Consider the following 17,462-nt stretch of genomic DNA (forward strand, 5'->3'; position numbering starts at 1 on the left):
AATGATCAAGTAAACAGAATTTAAACAAAATATTTTAACTTAAACGTTAAGTTAAAGTGAGCAACCTGTTAAAAATACAAGAGTCAGCAAAAAAGCATTAACGTTTAAAGTGAGCAACCTGTTAAAAATACAAGAGTCAGCAAAAAAGCATTAACTCACAAATGATCTTTATTACTATACAAATCATAAGCAAGACAATGTCCACCTGGGATTTTGAGGACAAATGTAATTTTTGCAGATTCCATATACTCCAATCTGCAAAATCTAGATCTATATAGATTTTTAAACAATCTGCAGTATTATTTTGAAAAAAAATTCAAAAGAGGTATTAGTCAACTTGAGTGAGAGAAGAGAAGCCAGTTTCCCTTTTAATGCTGAGCTTCATGCAAGGGAGCTAATGGAACCACTTTTCATGTCTTAGGTATGACATGGTCGGGGATCTAACCCATGACCTCCCACGCTTAAAGTGGACGCTCTACAACTAGGCTATCAAGGAGGTTTAACCATTTTCATATTCTCGTGGCGATGGATTCCATCAGGAATGAGGTGTCAAGAGTGATTAATATAAGTTGTAGAACTTGCTACACAATTGACCTAAAATATATTAGTATAAATTATTTCAATTAATTTGGAGTGACCTAAACATTTGTAAAAATAAGAACACATTCTCGTTCCTGTTTAGGTGTGTATACTTACTTTTGAGCCTGTAGTTCATGCTCAAACCAAGCTACATTGACTTGGGTTTTTTTTTGTCACAGAATGAGAAGAACAGTGGACAGTTTTTAAATTTTCTGCAAACATGTCCTGAAATTTGGTAATTACTATAATTAGGCTGCATTACTGGATTCTTAATGGACAAAACTGCTGTAAAAGCATACAAACTTTATCAAACAGATGCAGCAATGACTGACAAAAACATTGAGATCTGTGCACGAAAAAAAAATGTAAACAGGAAAAGCCAATAACCACCAGTCTTAAAGCTTACAAAATTGCAGAAAGAACATTGTTTGATGATATTAATGACAAATTGAGATGGTTCTAGGGGATTCAATAACGGTAACACAAAACGACTTATAAAACATGAAAAAATAGCATTGTTTAACTTAAGCTAGTAGCTTTTCCCTTTAGCTGGTGAAAAAAAATATTGCTGAATTTAACCCTTGCCTTACAAAGATGCTATCTAGACCATGTTAAATGAAGTACCACCAAGCAGTTCAAGGGAAAATGTCATTAGTAGAATTTCTATTTTTAGCTCTAATGGCCCCTTTTGAATAAAAACAATAAAATAGCGGATTTTATAAGAATGCTATAGACCAAGTTTGATGAAGATCCATCAAGCAGACCTCTTTGCATACAATCTAACCACAGGAGCCTGAAATTCTATCTATAATGCTCCAAAATGGCTAAATATAAAAATTACCCCTCCTATATATATAAAAAAAGAACAGGAATGAAACAAAACCGTACCCCGCCCACTTTTTGTAAACAAGAAACTTCGAAAAACAGAAAAACATCTCTATACGAGCGGTCTTATTTTGAAGAGGACAAAAAAATATACTAGAAACACTGCTTACTGTAAACTGTCTTCCTTTTAACTAACATAAAATCATCATTTTCAATACCTTTTCGTTCATCGCCGAAACCATTGCGTGACGTCACATACATGTACCTGTTTCACAGCCTCGCAGTTAATTCGATATACTTTCACTTCGATGTGTCATAACTAATTAAGGGTCAAATGCAACATTTTTATAAAAAACACAGGATTTCCATACCATATCGCAGCGCTCAGGTTATCTGCCATAATAAAAAATAGTCACTATGGAAGTTCCCAATTTTTAAATTTCCCTCCAGTGAATAATGGAGTTACTTCCCCTTTTGTTTACGTTTTTGTTTTGAAAATATTAGTTGAATACATTGACAAACAAATGCAAATATATAATTTTTATTCATGGAAAAATGAACAATAAAATATAGAACATAAACAATATCTTACCTTTATTTCTTATCGAAGTGAAAGTACATCGAATTAACTGCGAGGCTGTGAAACAGGTACATGTATATGTGACGTCACGCAATGGTTTCGGCGATGAACGAAAAGGTATTGAAAATGATGATTTTGTGTTAGTTAAAAGGAAGACAGTTTACAGTAAGCAGTGTTTCTAGTATATTTTTTTGTCCTCTTCAAAATAAGACCGCTCGTATAGAGATGCTTTCCTGTTTTTCGAAGTTTCTTGTTTACAAAAAGTGGGCGGGGTACGGTTTTGTTTCATTCCTGTTCTTTTTTTATATATATAGGAGGGGTAATTTTTATATTTAGCCATTTGGAGCATTATAGATAGAATTTCAGGCTCCTGTGATCTAACTGATATATAGAAAGTGAAAGTAGAAAAAAAAACAGACATGCCAATTAGCAAGACCCTTCCATTTGACGTTAGATTTTTACATTCTGCTGTGCTTTTTTATCATTTCAATTATTCTTTTTCATAAATAGCACTGCAATTACGAAAAGATATTGTGGGATGCCAGTTGTTTACTCTCAATCGCCAGGTTGGCAGTTGAAATTAGAGTCAGTGTACCCGGTTTCGCACACATTTCCTAAGAATACCTTCCTATCTAGCTAAAAATTATTACATTTGAATTTACCTCTATATGTTTTAATAAACACACTTATTTCGGTTTGAAACGCGCTACTTTCACTTCCCACTACAATGACGTCATACCTCTTAGTGTACTTGATTCGGATAACATATATTGACCAGTTGTTGCATTTAAGTGTACCCGGTTTCGCACACCCTGATATTTATAGAACTCAGTGATAACAATGCAGTTACTCATCAGAAAAATATTGATTAACTTTTTAACCATTTATATAATTCAATTTAAACATGTATTTTCCAATAAAACATCAGAAACTGAAATTTAAAAGCAGATGAAAGTGAAAGCTAGGTACCAAACCATATTTTTACTTCTAAAAGCAGAAAAGGCTAAAACAACTGAATACAGTGAAACAAAAATAAAGTAATAGAAGCTGTTGAATCACAAAAGACCCCCACAAGTCTAATTATTCGATTAAGTTCTCTGTTTTAATAAAAACGTAAAGCAAACAATCAAGTTGAAGGCATTTTGCAGGTTGGGAGAACTTCAATAACTGTTGAAATATTTTTCATTTAGGTAAATTAGTAGGCAAATACTTACCTGTATGATGGAATAGTGATTTTTCAATTTATTTTGCACCTTGTTGTTGTTTGCATAGTCATTATTTTCATGAAACTTAATATTTTTCAGTTGATCTAATGGTCTCAATTGATATTGTTATTGTTTTCGTCTGCTCTTACCAGAACGAGGCTCCAGTGGGGAAGGACCCCTTGTGTCAAATTATGTAGGGAATAACCCACTTTCGTGAAATATTAACAAAGAATTGTTGAATTTTCTGCTTTATTCTCACTAAGTACATGAATTTACTGGGTGTGCGAAACCACGTACAGTGCGAAACCGGGTACATTGACTCTACTTGAATAATTGAAAATCAGGCAATGTCATTTAAATCGACTTACCCTATAACGTAGCCTATAATACATAGTTGTAGAAATCTGTTGATAATACCGACTTTTTTGCTTTTGATATGTACAATTCTCGGCGTATCATATTCAAAGAAAACGCTAATTACTTTGCTCACCACGGCCGCCATTTTGAATGTCACATGATCTTTATTTCACAGTCCTCGGTATTTTTCGGCAGTTTCCGTACAGGGACGGTATACTTTGCAGACAAGATCTGCAGACACTAGACACTAAGAAGGATTTTGCAGACAACATATATAAAGAAGGATATTGGATTTTGCAGACAATATATATAAAGAACAAAAGGTGTGAATGTTATAAGGGATGGTTGAGTGAACTGATATCACTGATTTTGTATTATATTTTAAGACCAAGATTTAAATGAAAATTGTGGTTTATAAAATATTCGAATTATTACAGTATTTACAATTAATAACAATAGTAAAAGGTAATAATGATAGAAATTTAATAATGATAATAATCATAATAACTATTATTATTATCATTATTTGTTATTTTTTATCAATTAATTAATTAAATCAACTAATTTATTAATTAATAGCTTTTATCATTAGTTGTAAATAATTTTTGAATACTTTATAACCATAATTCTCATTTAAATCTTATTGTTACTAATAGTTAAATACTATAAGGGTATTATGCCATTTTAGTGAGTTAGATCTACTAATATTTTGACATATATTCAAATAAGACAAGAAAAGTAAATGTTTCTGGTTTCTTTTACGCTGATATCATCTTTTTTTTAAAAAACAATAGGATAAATTAACAAGCATAATAATAATTACATATACAACAGTCATACAAAAACATAATTTTACATGAAGAAATCATCTTTCAGATATACATAATAACATATACATAACTTTCTTAACATAACCCGCAGTTAAATTCTTGGTCAATTCTTGAATGTCTGATGGTGCATTGACACAAAACTTATGGTACCAATATAAACATCGATCAAATTGGACCATATCAGCAATACATGCTGGCATATTACAAATGCAATATTGTTCTAAATCAACTACCCTCAATTTTTTTCTCCGCCGAATACTTAACGTCTTTTTTTGTCAGAGGAAATTCTGTCATTTGTTTGTTTTCAAAACACTGTATCAGCTAGATGTCTTCGGAATGTTGTAATTTCAAAGATTAAATCAAAACACAGATTTTTTCTTAGACAATATGATGTTGCAAATGCTACTGCAAAATCCCCCGCCCCACCCCAAAAAACAACACAATCAATAGAATTTGTTTGTTTCATAACACTGGGTAAATTAATATGTAAAGACTTTACATCTCTACCATAAATTTGACACATTTGTATTTTCAGTCCATCAGATATATTTCTGTCCACATTTCTACCATTACCTAAACTGTCCAACAAATACACTTTATTGTCTTGAAACATGGAAACAACCCAGCGATCTTTATGGGTATGATGTATTTGACATGCTAGTGATTGTTTTACTGGATCAAGGGGGAATTTAGTCTTCCAGCGATTTTCAGTTAATTGTAAACCATTGACAGAATTTCCTACTTGCTTTCTAAAAGTTTTTTGACTGCTTCCATATGATGTGAATTTAATTTGCCCCCTTCTGTAATAGCTGATTTATCATCCATTGTAAGCTGCAGGTCTTCAATCCACCAAGTTGATGCTTCTTGTAATTCAATGCTTTCGTCACGACTAGATTCTAACTCAACTAAATCATTGTTCTCATTGATAACGGATAAGTCAGCGTCTAATTTTGGTACCTTAATACTGTCTTCTTTCTTAAAATGTAGTTTTCTCTTTCTGTCACTGGATTTTGGAATGTTAGTATTTTTGGCAATTTTCAGAATTGATTTAGGTGTTTTTGGTATACTTTTTACAACAGACTTTGGAGTGTTGGGCATTGAATCATCAAACAGAGTCTTTTTTTACATTTGTGCTGCGTTTTGTTGTGTCGGCATGTTTCGAATTCACTGTTGTTTTATATAAGTCACTTTTATTTACTGATTTCATAACTGAATCTGGTGAAGGAATTATTGTTGTCTCAAAGTCTGTATCGCCCTTTTTCGTTCCACTTTTTTTCTGTTGTTTTGGGCGACAATTTCTACGCAGTTGTGTTAAGTTGTATACCTTTTTATCCTCTGGTATCGGCATCCTATTGCCATCATGGCTGCCAAAATATGATAGCAGATATCTATCTGCAGATAGATGGACAAGTGCATTTTTCAGGAAACAGAGTAACAGAATGTTTCTTATCTTTTGTACCTTTTACCATAAAAGCCTTCATTTGAGGAACAAGAACAATGTTATGGTCTATAATTGTTTAAGCTGCCAGAGATTTTTGTGTTAATGGACCTTGTGATGATTTTTTTGTCTTCCTTGTTTTAGGATATACCGGTATGTTGTCAAAATGTTGGTGTTCGTTGTCTTCTTTGTTTGTTTTCGCTTTACTTGATCGATTGACAAATGAAGTTAATTCTCCTTTAATTAATTTAATAAGTTTATCAGGATGACAGACATTATTTGGAAGTATGACAGTATCAGGGTCAAGTGCTGCATACTTAAACTGTGAGCTAAGAGTCAAGTCACTTTCTCCGCAAAATGCCAGTATTGAAAAAAAAATGGAACTTTGTACAGTGTATATAACAGTTGGATTTTAAAAAGTGAGTGCACGTTTTGGGAACAACCGACACCCATAAATTGTACAGCACGTTGCAGTTTTTAACCCCTTCCACTCAACACGATGTCTGCCTGCGGATGAAGTTGAGGATTCTCATCAAAGTCAAAAGTCAAGTTGGAAACTGCCTTGCATTGCATATAATAAAAAGATAATACAATTTCATCAACGCGTTTTTTTTCCTTCCAGTAAGTCTTTTTAATTGTGCGTTCAGGCTTTCACTTACATTATTAGTTATTCCCGAATAGGGATTATATATTCCTTTTTCCTCCAGTATCCACCTAGCTGCGTATTTTTTTTTATTGTAGAGTAAATCGAAATATGTAAGAAATGCCTCATTTCATGTTAATTTCAGTTCCTCATATGTTCTTTCAAATTTGTCTTGGTTTTTACATTGCAGTAGGCATTGAACACTAATTTCATACACTTTAATGCTTTTTAACCCAGAACTTATTGTCATTAAATATGTGGTTCCAGTATACTAAAACCTGCGGGTTATCTAAACACACTTAAAATGCATTTATTCCCTTTTCGCGATCAGAGACAATGATAACGTCCTTTTAACTTAATTTTGGAACCTTTTTTTGAATGATTTCGATAAAGTGTTCATGACAAGCTTGAAACTTCCTTTCGTGTGTCATAAATGCTATTGGTATGACAGGCTTTTCCTTGAACATTGGATGTTGAATTGTCATTGTAGATACATAAAAGTCGCCTAAATTAAATGTTGTACGTGTCATAAAAAATGTTCATTGTAATGTCCTTTAATTGTAGCAATTTATTCAATTCATCAAACTTCATTTTTTCAAATTACGACTTCTAGATCCGGGGTTGTTTTTATACTTAAGATATAGTTGTCTAGTTGATTTACTAACAGATGTTATGCATATAAGGCGTCATGTGATAGCGTATTGTCTTTCCTTACTTTAGCTTTCAAGTTTTTTTTTTGGTACATCAACACCATTTAATCTAGTATTTGGAGATTGTTTCCTGATTTCATTTTATTAAGTAACTTTTGTGGTTTTTCATTAACGCTTCTGATTTTTATTTCCTGTATAGCAGACGGTTTGGTGCGTTCGTACTGTCGTTGGTTCTTTTTACGGTTACCATGTGGAAGTCCTTTGTAGGCTAATAAACTAACACTGTAAGATCATTATAGAATTATTCTACAAATCTGAATACATCTTTCTGACACTCATCACTTGTAACACCTTGGTTGTAAATCTTGAAATAAGACCGTTCAATCTTCATTCCATCAACTGTGTCATTTATGCGTTTTACAACATTTCTCCATGTATAATAATCAGCACGCCAGTCTTTCTTTTGTTCTGGTCACCAGAGTCCTCCTATATATATACCGTTCCTGCTACTGGTCTGTATGGTGATTCTTTTGTTATGCTATCTGGTAAGTTTTGAACCAAAATATCAGCTGCTTCATGATTTGTCATTTTTCTATCTGTTTCTGAAAACACTGGTACATCTTTTCCACCACCTACAGGTGGAACTTCTCTAATAATCTTATCTGTATCACTATCAATATTTAACACATATTTTTCTTCACTTGTCTCCATCAACTGTATCTTTTCAGAGGTATAAACAGTATGTTTCCTGTTCTTTGATCTGACTGTTTGGTGGTTGGTTCTAGTTGAGGATTGCATTGTATTCGCTGGCACAGAGGTTGGTGGTTCATGATAAACTACTTTGCGTACTTTCCTTCTTGATGGTAGGTAGTGACTCACTGGCGCAGAAGGAAGGTCTGTTATGGAGGGTGACACTGAGCGTGGTCTCTTTGCAGGTGCAGACAAGGATGGCTGGATGGCTGTTTAGTTTTCAAAGATGAGTGAGGTTTTACAGACAGGCTGTGCTTTGTTCTAGTAGAGGAGTGAAGTGCAGTTGGAGCTGGTGTTGATCTTACAGCCGTCTCTATGGTGGAAACTAACTGTTCTTTCCCCTCGTAACTTAAGTGTAAGCCGTCTTTACTGAGCAGGTCTCGTTTAGCACCTGAAGGACAAACTTCAATGAAAATCAAGTGAATATGAAACGTAACATCATCATCATTTTATTCTTTTCAACATCATCACAATCATCATCATCATCATCATCAGTTTTAAAGTCATCATTTTATTCTTCTTCTTCATCATTATCATCATCATCATCATTTTCAAAGTCATCATTTTAATTTACTTCATTACCATCATCATTTTGAAACTAGTCGGTCGTCAACTGTATCAACATCTCCGCAGCCATATACATCTGATTTAATCTGAGTTTACATCATCATCATCATTTCAAATTATTCATCATCATAATAAACTAGCTTTATTCTAATTATCACTTCCGTCATAATTAAAAACAAACTGTCATCATCAACATTAGTTTTGACCTTACCGAAAAGCGTGTGAAATTTTGTATGTCTGATAATGTTGACACAATAAACACGGTCAGCAACTCTTGCAGCAAACAGTTGACGGTAGTTGCATCCCTGTTCGAGCGCTCAAGGAAATCCCATCTGTGCTGACATTCATTGAACAGATTCTGCGATCGTGGCAGTATCTCAGAGACTAGCAATCTCTGCATTATTTCTCCTTGTCCTCAAAAATCTTAAATCTTAATTAATAAAGGTATTTATAAAATACATTTACATGTTATGTTACTATTTTAGTCTATATATAAGATTGAAATAAATCTAACTATATGAATAGCCACTAGTGTAAATATTGTGATTTGAATATGGTGTTCAATCAGTGAAATATACATGTATTTCAATATAAAATTGAAACACACAAATGGGTCATTTCATGAGAAAGCCTGTATTAGTGATATGATATAATGATTGCATAATAAATAGTTTGAACTTCTGGAATGGTTTTCTTTTTTTTCATACAGAAACTAGTATTGCAATTCAGTTACCTAAGGCAAACCAAATTCTACCGTATTTCACAAATAAATGTTATTTGTGTTGCTTTGCAACCGAAATTCCAAAAACACCCATATACCATTATAGTATAGAGGCGTATATTAAATTATTAATAAAGGTCCGTGATGAAACCAAAAATACACGGTTAATTCTTTTTTTCAGTAAAACCATTTAAATCTCAATATTCAAATGTGTGATGTTTATTTAGTGATGCGCATAATTTGTCGCACAATGACATAAAAAATACACGCCATAAATAGTAAAGATAATTTCTTCAATTTTTTAGAATATGTTCTTTATGATTCTCTAATTATGTAGATATCACACATTACAAAATATATGATTCAGGACACGCTTTAGTAGTATATTGCAAAGTTCAAAGCGATAAATTTGTTTTCATTTTGGAAATATATCCTGTTATGTGGGATGACCGGTTAGAAATCTTGCTTAATGTATATGGTGGGAATGTGAAATACCAGATACATACTTGGTGGTTCAGGACAGTTCTATTTGAAAACATTTGTCCCTACCTTCTTATCAAGTTTGTATTGAATGCCGATGAGAGGTCATTAGAATGCAGTCTAATTACTTCTCATTGACAGGAACTGTCACACATACTGTTAAACACAATAATGTCTTAATGTAACAGGTAGTCAAAGGTTCTCGCGCGCGGTCGGCAAAGTATCATTTCAGCTGAAAAGTGATTAATGACAAAACAGTTTTTCGTCAATAAATCGCCTTACTGCCAGTGTACATTTACAGGTCAGTTCTAATATAGTGTCTTTGAATAAGGTCTATGTAGGATAATGACTGCAAATGGTATGTCTGCTGACATACATAACTGAAGAGTGTCATATAAAGTAATTTATATGAGTGAATAAGCATCAATGTACATGAAATGTTTGTGTTGAATTGTTTGTTAAAAAATTGTCTAATTCAGTAGTATTAAGCTTGATTCACCATGTATAAATTCTAAGAGCCAAGCTCCATCAAATGTTACTGGTCTTATACTTCCATGATCAACATAACTGCTGTTAAATTTATCATTAAAATGTTATTTCAATCATATCAGCGTTAGAATGACGGGCTCAGTATCTAGAGATGCTTTTCCACTGCCGTACTCAAAGCGGTTGCCAAGCCTTTTCACCCGTGACAGCTGCATTTTGGTGTGTACTTTCCTACTCCTAAAAAGTATCTCATGGCGCGATTTTGGACGGCATTTATACAAGAAAGACTTACCGCCCCATACGGCTGCACCATATTAACAATTCGGCAAATATTATTGCAATACTCGATACTTTTGCGTAAGTGCCAACTGCCATTTATTAGCTAGAGAAAGAAAAGAAATCTTGATATTTCGAACTTTTTTGAAAGGTTTCCTGGAAATGTTTTTGACCAGTATTAGCTCGATATTTTTTTGGATATCGTGCCCAGAGCTGCCATTTTGATATCTATAAATAGCACCCTACTGAATCAATGGAACACTGTTGAATCCCTTAACACTGAACTTACCACCGTCTGAAGTCTGGCGCCAATAACTGATTGATATCATCGTGATCTATTTATAGCTATCTAGCAGCTGTTACGTCGCTGTTACTTAAAAGTTTTCAAAAAACAATGAAAAATATCTGGAAAAATAAATCATAGCGCTAATATTTTTAGAAAATTGCACAACTTTCCTGGAAAGTTTAGAATATTATCGTGATAGTTACCAAGCATCTCTTGGCAGTTTCTAGCATTAGAATCTCCAAAGCGAAATCTTTCGCTAAAATAATTTCACAAAATATTATCTATTGCGGATGTTTTTGCAGAAAGAAACCCCACACATTTTCTGGAAAGTTTACATTATTATCGCGATAGCAACCTAGCTATCTCTTGGAGAAATATGCCTCCATAGGGACCCCACCAATAATCTTACACTTTGCAATAACTATTAAAATCTGGAAAGTAGATCCTTCGGAAGAACCAAGCATAACTAGCACCTTCTTAGCTGTAACACTAAAATGTAAATGTTCACTTAGAATAATACAAAAAACAAACAAACAAGAAAATGTCACTTTCCAAAAACACAGCCTCCCAAAAACTTGGAAAGGTCAGTGACAAAAACACCAATAGCTAGGGAGCTAGCTTAAACCGGTTTCTGATGTGCACCCAATGTAAGTGTTATATAAGTGATGTTTATTAATTACATTATTGCCACATTGCAAACAAAAATCGCTTCTCACAAATGAATTAGGACGGAAGTGCACTGTGTTGCTTTTATTGATATTAAAATTAAAAGACATATCATTTAATCTACACCAGTCTGACAGAGCATTTAATAAAATCTGTAACTCTTCAGCATTATCCGCCAGTAAGACTATATCATCTGCGTACAATAAAATGCAGACGTTCACGTTGTCAATGGTGATTCCGACATTAAATCTCTTTAAATACAATGCTAAATGATTTATGTAGAAGTTGAACACAATTGGAGACAGCACACAGCCTTGGCTCTATTCACACTGTACATTGAACCAATCAGTAGTAAAAGAATCAACTCTAGCACAAGATGAAACAGAAGAATACAGTGATTTAAGAGCAAGAACCCTTTTACCACGGACACCTGTTTCATGTTATCGTACCCAACGTTTGTCTCTGTTTATTGAGTCGTAGGCCTTAGAGAAATCGATAAAAGATTATAGGTAAGGGTAGATTTCTCGGAAGCACAGAGCACCAGAAACACAGCCCCAGAGCCACGCATTTACACAGCAGGCCCACAACAAAAAGAAGCTGATATGGAAAAATATTTCAGACGGGTTGCTTCAAACATCTAACAAGTACATATTTAATTATGCTAAATATTTATGGAGGGGAAGGAAACGGCAAGGGGTGAAATGGTGGGGGTGGGGGGGGGGGGGGGGGGGAGGAATCCAAAGAGGCAAGTTGAACAAGGACGAATATACAAGGGAATGCACTACAACGTAAACCACAATAGCGCAGACACTCATGTAGCAAGATAAACACACAACTACGAACAACTAAATAACATAGAAAAACGAACAAGCAACACATTAGAAAACAATAGGGCACCGTTATAGACTCACAAGCATACAAAGGCACAGAAGGTAGATTTCTTTAACTTTTTGCCAAGGCTTAAAACACGGTTGTGATGCAATCCTTTGTTAGTTTTGTCTACTATATAGGTTATTGTACCGACACCGTTCTATACACACGATTATTTTACTATACCTGTCCATTATTAACCTGTAACTGTCCATTCTTAAAATAATGGATACTTTAAGAATGGACAGGTACAGGTTAATAATGGACAGGTATAGTAACAACCATGTGCGTTGAGAGGTGTGAGTACATTAACCTAAGAAATTCGAAAGTTTCGAAATTTAAACTACAACGTTTTACAGAACTTGTAATTGCAATAAAAAAAACCTGAAGAGGAACGTATGACTTTAACCTAAATCGCCCCACAAATTATCAGTCAAATGAAAATCAAACAGTGTGCCAAAAGTAATTACAGAATGTTAGTTTAAATCTTCAACCGTTAGAAAGTAATAATGTTCTCTTTGTGTACTCCTAAATCGCAATAGAAATGTATCGCAGATATACACCTGGTATGGCATTTTCAGTCAAAAATAGATAAAAACAGGCAACGTTATGTAAAAACAAGAGCTGTCGGAGTAAAGCAACGCTCGACTATTCAACAGCCTTGTCAACTGAATGAATATTTAAGTCGAAAAGGGGGCATACTTTCGTAAGATTGCAAAAAGGGTTATTGAACCTGTACAAAGTATATCAGCTCATGACAATGGACAAATGTGCAGGTTTCAATCCATTCCCATTAGTGGGTACTGAGATATCAGCTTGCATACAAAAAATTAATCAACAACTGTTTAGTCGAAAAAATGGCATACTTTTGTAAAAATGCAAAGTAGAGTTATGGAACATGAGTAATGCATGTCAGATCATCGCAATGAACAAGTGCGTGACGTTTCAATCCATTTCCATTAGTAGGTACTGAAATACCAGCTTACATATAAAACCTTAATAAAAAATTATACGAAACAGAGTTATGGAACCGGTGCAGTGTAAGTCAATTTATCACAGTAAATAAGTGTGTGAAGTTTCAATCCAATCCCACAAGTGGTTATTGAGATACCAGCTTACATACAAAAACTTAACCAAATCGGGACGCCGACGCGGACATCGACACAGGGATGAAATAAAAAAGTGGAAAACCACAGGTCGCCTAACACGACATAACCGCAAATGTTGCAGGCTCGGTCCGATTGAGCCTGTTCATGGACGGTAGTGGAAGTGCAAGCTACCGTCCACGCCCTCTAGCCCCGGGTTGAGCAGAACTCAACATTTACACATGTTATAAGTACCAAAGTGTAATTTAGACATTCGCAGATGTATTCATACGACGGTGCACATGGAACCTTCAATGATGCACAGAGTGCAAATCCATGAAAAGTGGCGTATAGTCCCCAGATAGAATAATGGCTGTGCCCTAAACAAGAAAACAGTGGGCAGAATTAAACAAACTGGAGTCCAATAGCTCCACCTATTCTTTGAATAGTCGAGCTAAAACACATAATTTTCCTTTCTTTTTCAAATGCTGCAGACATATCTTTCTCATGCAGTGTTCATGTAAAATTGGTTAAATTTGTAACATAACTGACATTTGTTGCAGTCCTACCCAGAAAAGTGCAATTTCACTTTTCTACTACAAAGACAAAAAACAACGTCAATTTCCCTAAAGTTTTACTGCACATTTCGGTATTACCAGAAAATTTGGCCGTAATGATCTACGTTGAACTTGAGTACAATTGTCTTGCAATAACGGTGCTATTTATTGTAACAACGAAATATTAACGACATATGAGTCATAACGAGTAAAGATCTCATGTGATACGAGTAATTTTTTTCTAATAAAATTGAAAGAATATCTCGTAATTACGAGATAAGAACGATTGTTTTCTAATAGCGATATAAAATACATATACATACATTTTAGAATGTCTTCACCTGGACCCGTCATTTATTAAATTACTTGATTTATATAAAACTGCAAACTTAGCACGAACAAAGCATGGGCAACTATTAATACATACATCATAAGGCCAAGTTTAATTTTACTTTTTGTAAAGGCACTTCAAATCATTCATAAATATGACAAAACGAGATATGTTCGAAACTTTCCTAAGAATCAGCACTGAATATCATTAGTGTTTAAAAACCTTTAATTGCAATAAACATTTATATGCAATCTAATTTAAATTCCATTTGACTTGGTATTTTTATTTAGCACAGAGACACAAATCAATGATTTGTCTTTGCCTCAAAGAGGACAATATTAGAGACATTATATAATATCACGACAATCTTGATTTTTTCGTGAGGACCGTGTTTTAAGTCAGAGAAAAGTCTCAAACTATCCATTATGTGAAAGAATGGACAATCTCGGCGCGTTGCGCCTCGATTTGTCCATTCTTTCACATAATGGACAGTTTTCGGCTTTTCTCCTTTACTTAAATATATTTCCGTGGTACTACGCTTCTTTCTAAAACAATTTAGATGTTAAAATATTAAATAGAGCGTAGAGGAACATTATAATTGTATTGTTCTGTAACATTTTGCTTGGAATATTATCTGTACTACTCGCTTTACCATTTTTTGCAGACTACTGCTTTCTGAACCTCAAAAATAGAAATATCGTTATTAAAAGGCAAATATGCAGTACTACCTACATCCAAAACATCTCAATCTACTGGAGTTAACACATCAGTGCGAAATAATGAATTAAAATTATTTTTTTAATTTTTTCTTAAACCACTGGGATTGACGTTGAAATCGAGACATCGGCTAATATACTCTGTTTTTAGCCAAAGGCTCAAGGTGAGATTTTGTGATCGCATGATGTCCGTCGTCCGTCAACATTTGCCTTCAAATAACATCTCCTCTGAAACCACTGGGCCTAATTTTAAGGAACTTTACAGGAATAATCCTTGGATGGTCCTCGACTAGAGTTGTTCAAATGATATTGTTTTAAGCAGAACTCTGGTTCTCTGGGTATCATGGCAACTGAAAGGAAAAAACTTTAAAAATCTTCTTGTCCAAACCTACATGTCTTATGGCTTTGTTTTTTTGGTATATAGCATCATCTAGTAGTCCTCTACCAAGATTGGTCGACTTATCTCCCTAGGGTCAAATATGGCCCGCCCTGGGGGTCACCTGGTTTACATAGACTTATATAGGGAAAACTTTGAAAATCTTTTTGTTCAAAAGATAATATGTAAGGGTAGATTTCTCGAAAGCACATAGCACTAAAACACAGCCTTAGAGCCACGCATTTGCAAAGTAGGCCCACAACAAAAAGAAGTTGTAACGGAAAAATATTACAGACGGCTTGCTTCAAAAATCCAACAATTACATTTAAATTCTATGCAAAATATAGATAGAGGGGGAGGAAGGGGTAAGGGATAGAAGTGGGGGTAGATGGGGAGGCGGGGGAGGTTGAAGGGAAAATAGAACAAGGATGAATCTTAATCACAGATACACTTCAACGTAAACCAAAATAGTGCAGACATCCATGTACCAAAGATAAATACACACAGCCACACCTAACTAACTAACATAGATAAATAGACAAGTAAGATACAACAACACTGTAAGGCACCACCCAAGACACACATATAAGCAGGAAAAAACAATCGTGTATCACCTTAGGCTTCCGGCAGCCAAAATAAAAGTGGTTACGAAAACTTGCTCATAGTAAAGGGAGCGCAATTGCAAGGGGAAAAGATTGGAGCTACAGGGGGTGGGGATGAGGAGAAGGAGGAAAAAACGCTAACAACAAACGAGTCAACATACGCAACACAAAATACAAGACAGACATAAATCCAGTTGAAAGTAGGGGCACCGCCTTGGAACGGTCAATAACGTATATAAAGGAAACTGGGGGGTTTAAACGCGTTTAGGGCATGCCAACCTCGCAGTTACCCTATTTTCAACAAGTTAGACAATACAATGTAAATAAAATCCCCGCTGAGAAATGCTCTAACATTAGCGAAAAAATACCAGATAATATTAAAGGTCCATTACTAAGGGAAAGTGAGTTGGCAATTTTTTTCATAGCCAGTGCATAGACTTCTGCAAGACACTAAATAATGAAGATTGGCAGGTCAAAATTTACAGAAGGTCTTTGGAACTCAAAGAAATGTATGTGTATGTGTCAATGAATCGACAGAATGACCCCCCCCCCCAGGTCTTTTTAACTTACTTCATACTTCATAGAAAAATAATTGTACATATACTGCGATTTATTTCGAATTTCTACATACCAACTTTCATTTTCCAATAAAATGAAATAGTTTCTGTGCTTTTTAAAAGAAATTTAAATGTTCACTTTCCTTAGTATTGGACCTTTAAGTAAGATATAAAATTAAGGTAAATCTAAGGTATAATTACACCAATGTACTCAACAGTACAGGTCCTTGGGCTTTGATATCTGGTATGTAGAATCATTTAGTGGTCCTCTATCAAGATTGTTCAAATTATCCCCGCCCTAGGGGTCACATGGTTTATATAGACTTTTATAGGGTAAACGTTGAAAGTATTCTGGTCTTAAACCTCATGGTCCTATGGTTTGGATATGTGGTATGTAGCATCATCTAGAGGTCCTCTACCAAGATTGTTCAAATTATCTCCCCTACGGTCAAATATGGCCCCGCCCTGGAGGTCACATGGTTTATATAGACATATATATGGAAAACCATTGCCAATCAATAACTTGAGAACCATTTAACTCACATAGGATGATTGGACATGCAGAGCAGATGACCCCAATTGATTTTGGGGTTACTCTATCAAAGGTCAAGGTCGTAGGGACCAGAACATGGAAATTCATTTCCAATCAGTAATTTGAGAACCACTTGACCTAGAACCTTCAAACTTCATGGCACTTACAGAGTAAATCAGAGTTAATGATGACCCCTATTGTTTTTGAGTCACTCCATCAAAGGTCAAGGACACAGGGCCATTCTGTCCATCACTCTTCATTTTTAATCAATTATCCCGGTCCAGAAACTGGAAATTTCTGAGATGCTCTTGAGTGTCTCCCACCTGACTAAGAAGTCTGTACTGGTTCTTCCCAGGAAAGACGGCTTCCCGTGTATCGGTGCTATACATTGGGCACGATAAAGAACCAGACTGTCTATTCGGAAAGAGCTAGGCTAAGTTAGCCGGACAGGCCTGTATCTCTCTCTGTTCTGTCTGTTCTGGGGACTTTATCTCACT

At 34.7% G+C, this 17,462-nt stretch overlaps 1 protein-coding gene and 1 long non-coding RNA gene across 5 annotated transcripts in view; one reads left to right on the plus strand and one right to left on the minus strand.

The window, feature by feature from the left end:
* LOC128547437 (P2X purinoceptor 4-like) overlaps nucleotides 1-3,697 on the minus strand; it is a 58,449-nt gene extending 54,752 nt beyond the window's left edge. For all 4 annotated transcript variants that reach the window (XM_053520285.1, XM_053520286.1, XM_053520283.1 and 1 more), the window contains exon 1: nucleotides 3,558-3,697. In XM_053520285.1, the coding sequence (XP_053376260.1) occupies nucleotides 3,558-3,691 (134 nt within the window). In that variant the 5' untranslated portion in view covers nucleotides 3,692-3,697. The remainder of the gene's footprint in view (nucleotides 1-3,557) is intronic.
* The window catches only part of LOC123533457 (uncharacterized), a 30,670-nt gene continuing 15,045 nt past the window's right edge, over nucleotides 1,838-17,462 (plus strand). Inside the window, exon 1 of the long non-coding RNA XR_008366542.1 lies at nucleotides 1,838-2,149. This is a non-coding gene — a long non-coding RNA (uncharacterized LOC123533457). The remainder of the gene's footprint in view (nucleotides 2,150-17,462) is intronic.

The sequence above is a fragment of the Mercenaria mercenaria genome, chromosome 12 (genome assembly GCF_021730395.1).
Source record: "Mercenaria mercenaria strain notata chromosome 12, MADL_Memer_1, whole genome shotgun sequence".
NCBI classification, from domain to species: Eukaryota; Metazoa; Mollusca; class Bivalvia; order Venerida; family Veneridae; genus Mercenaria; species Mercenaria mercenaria.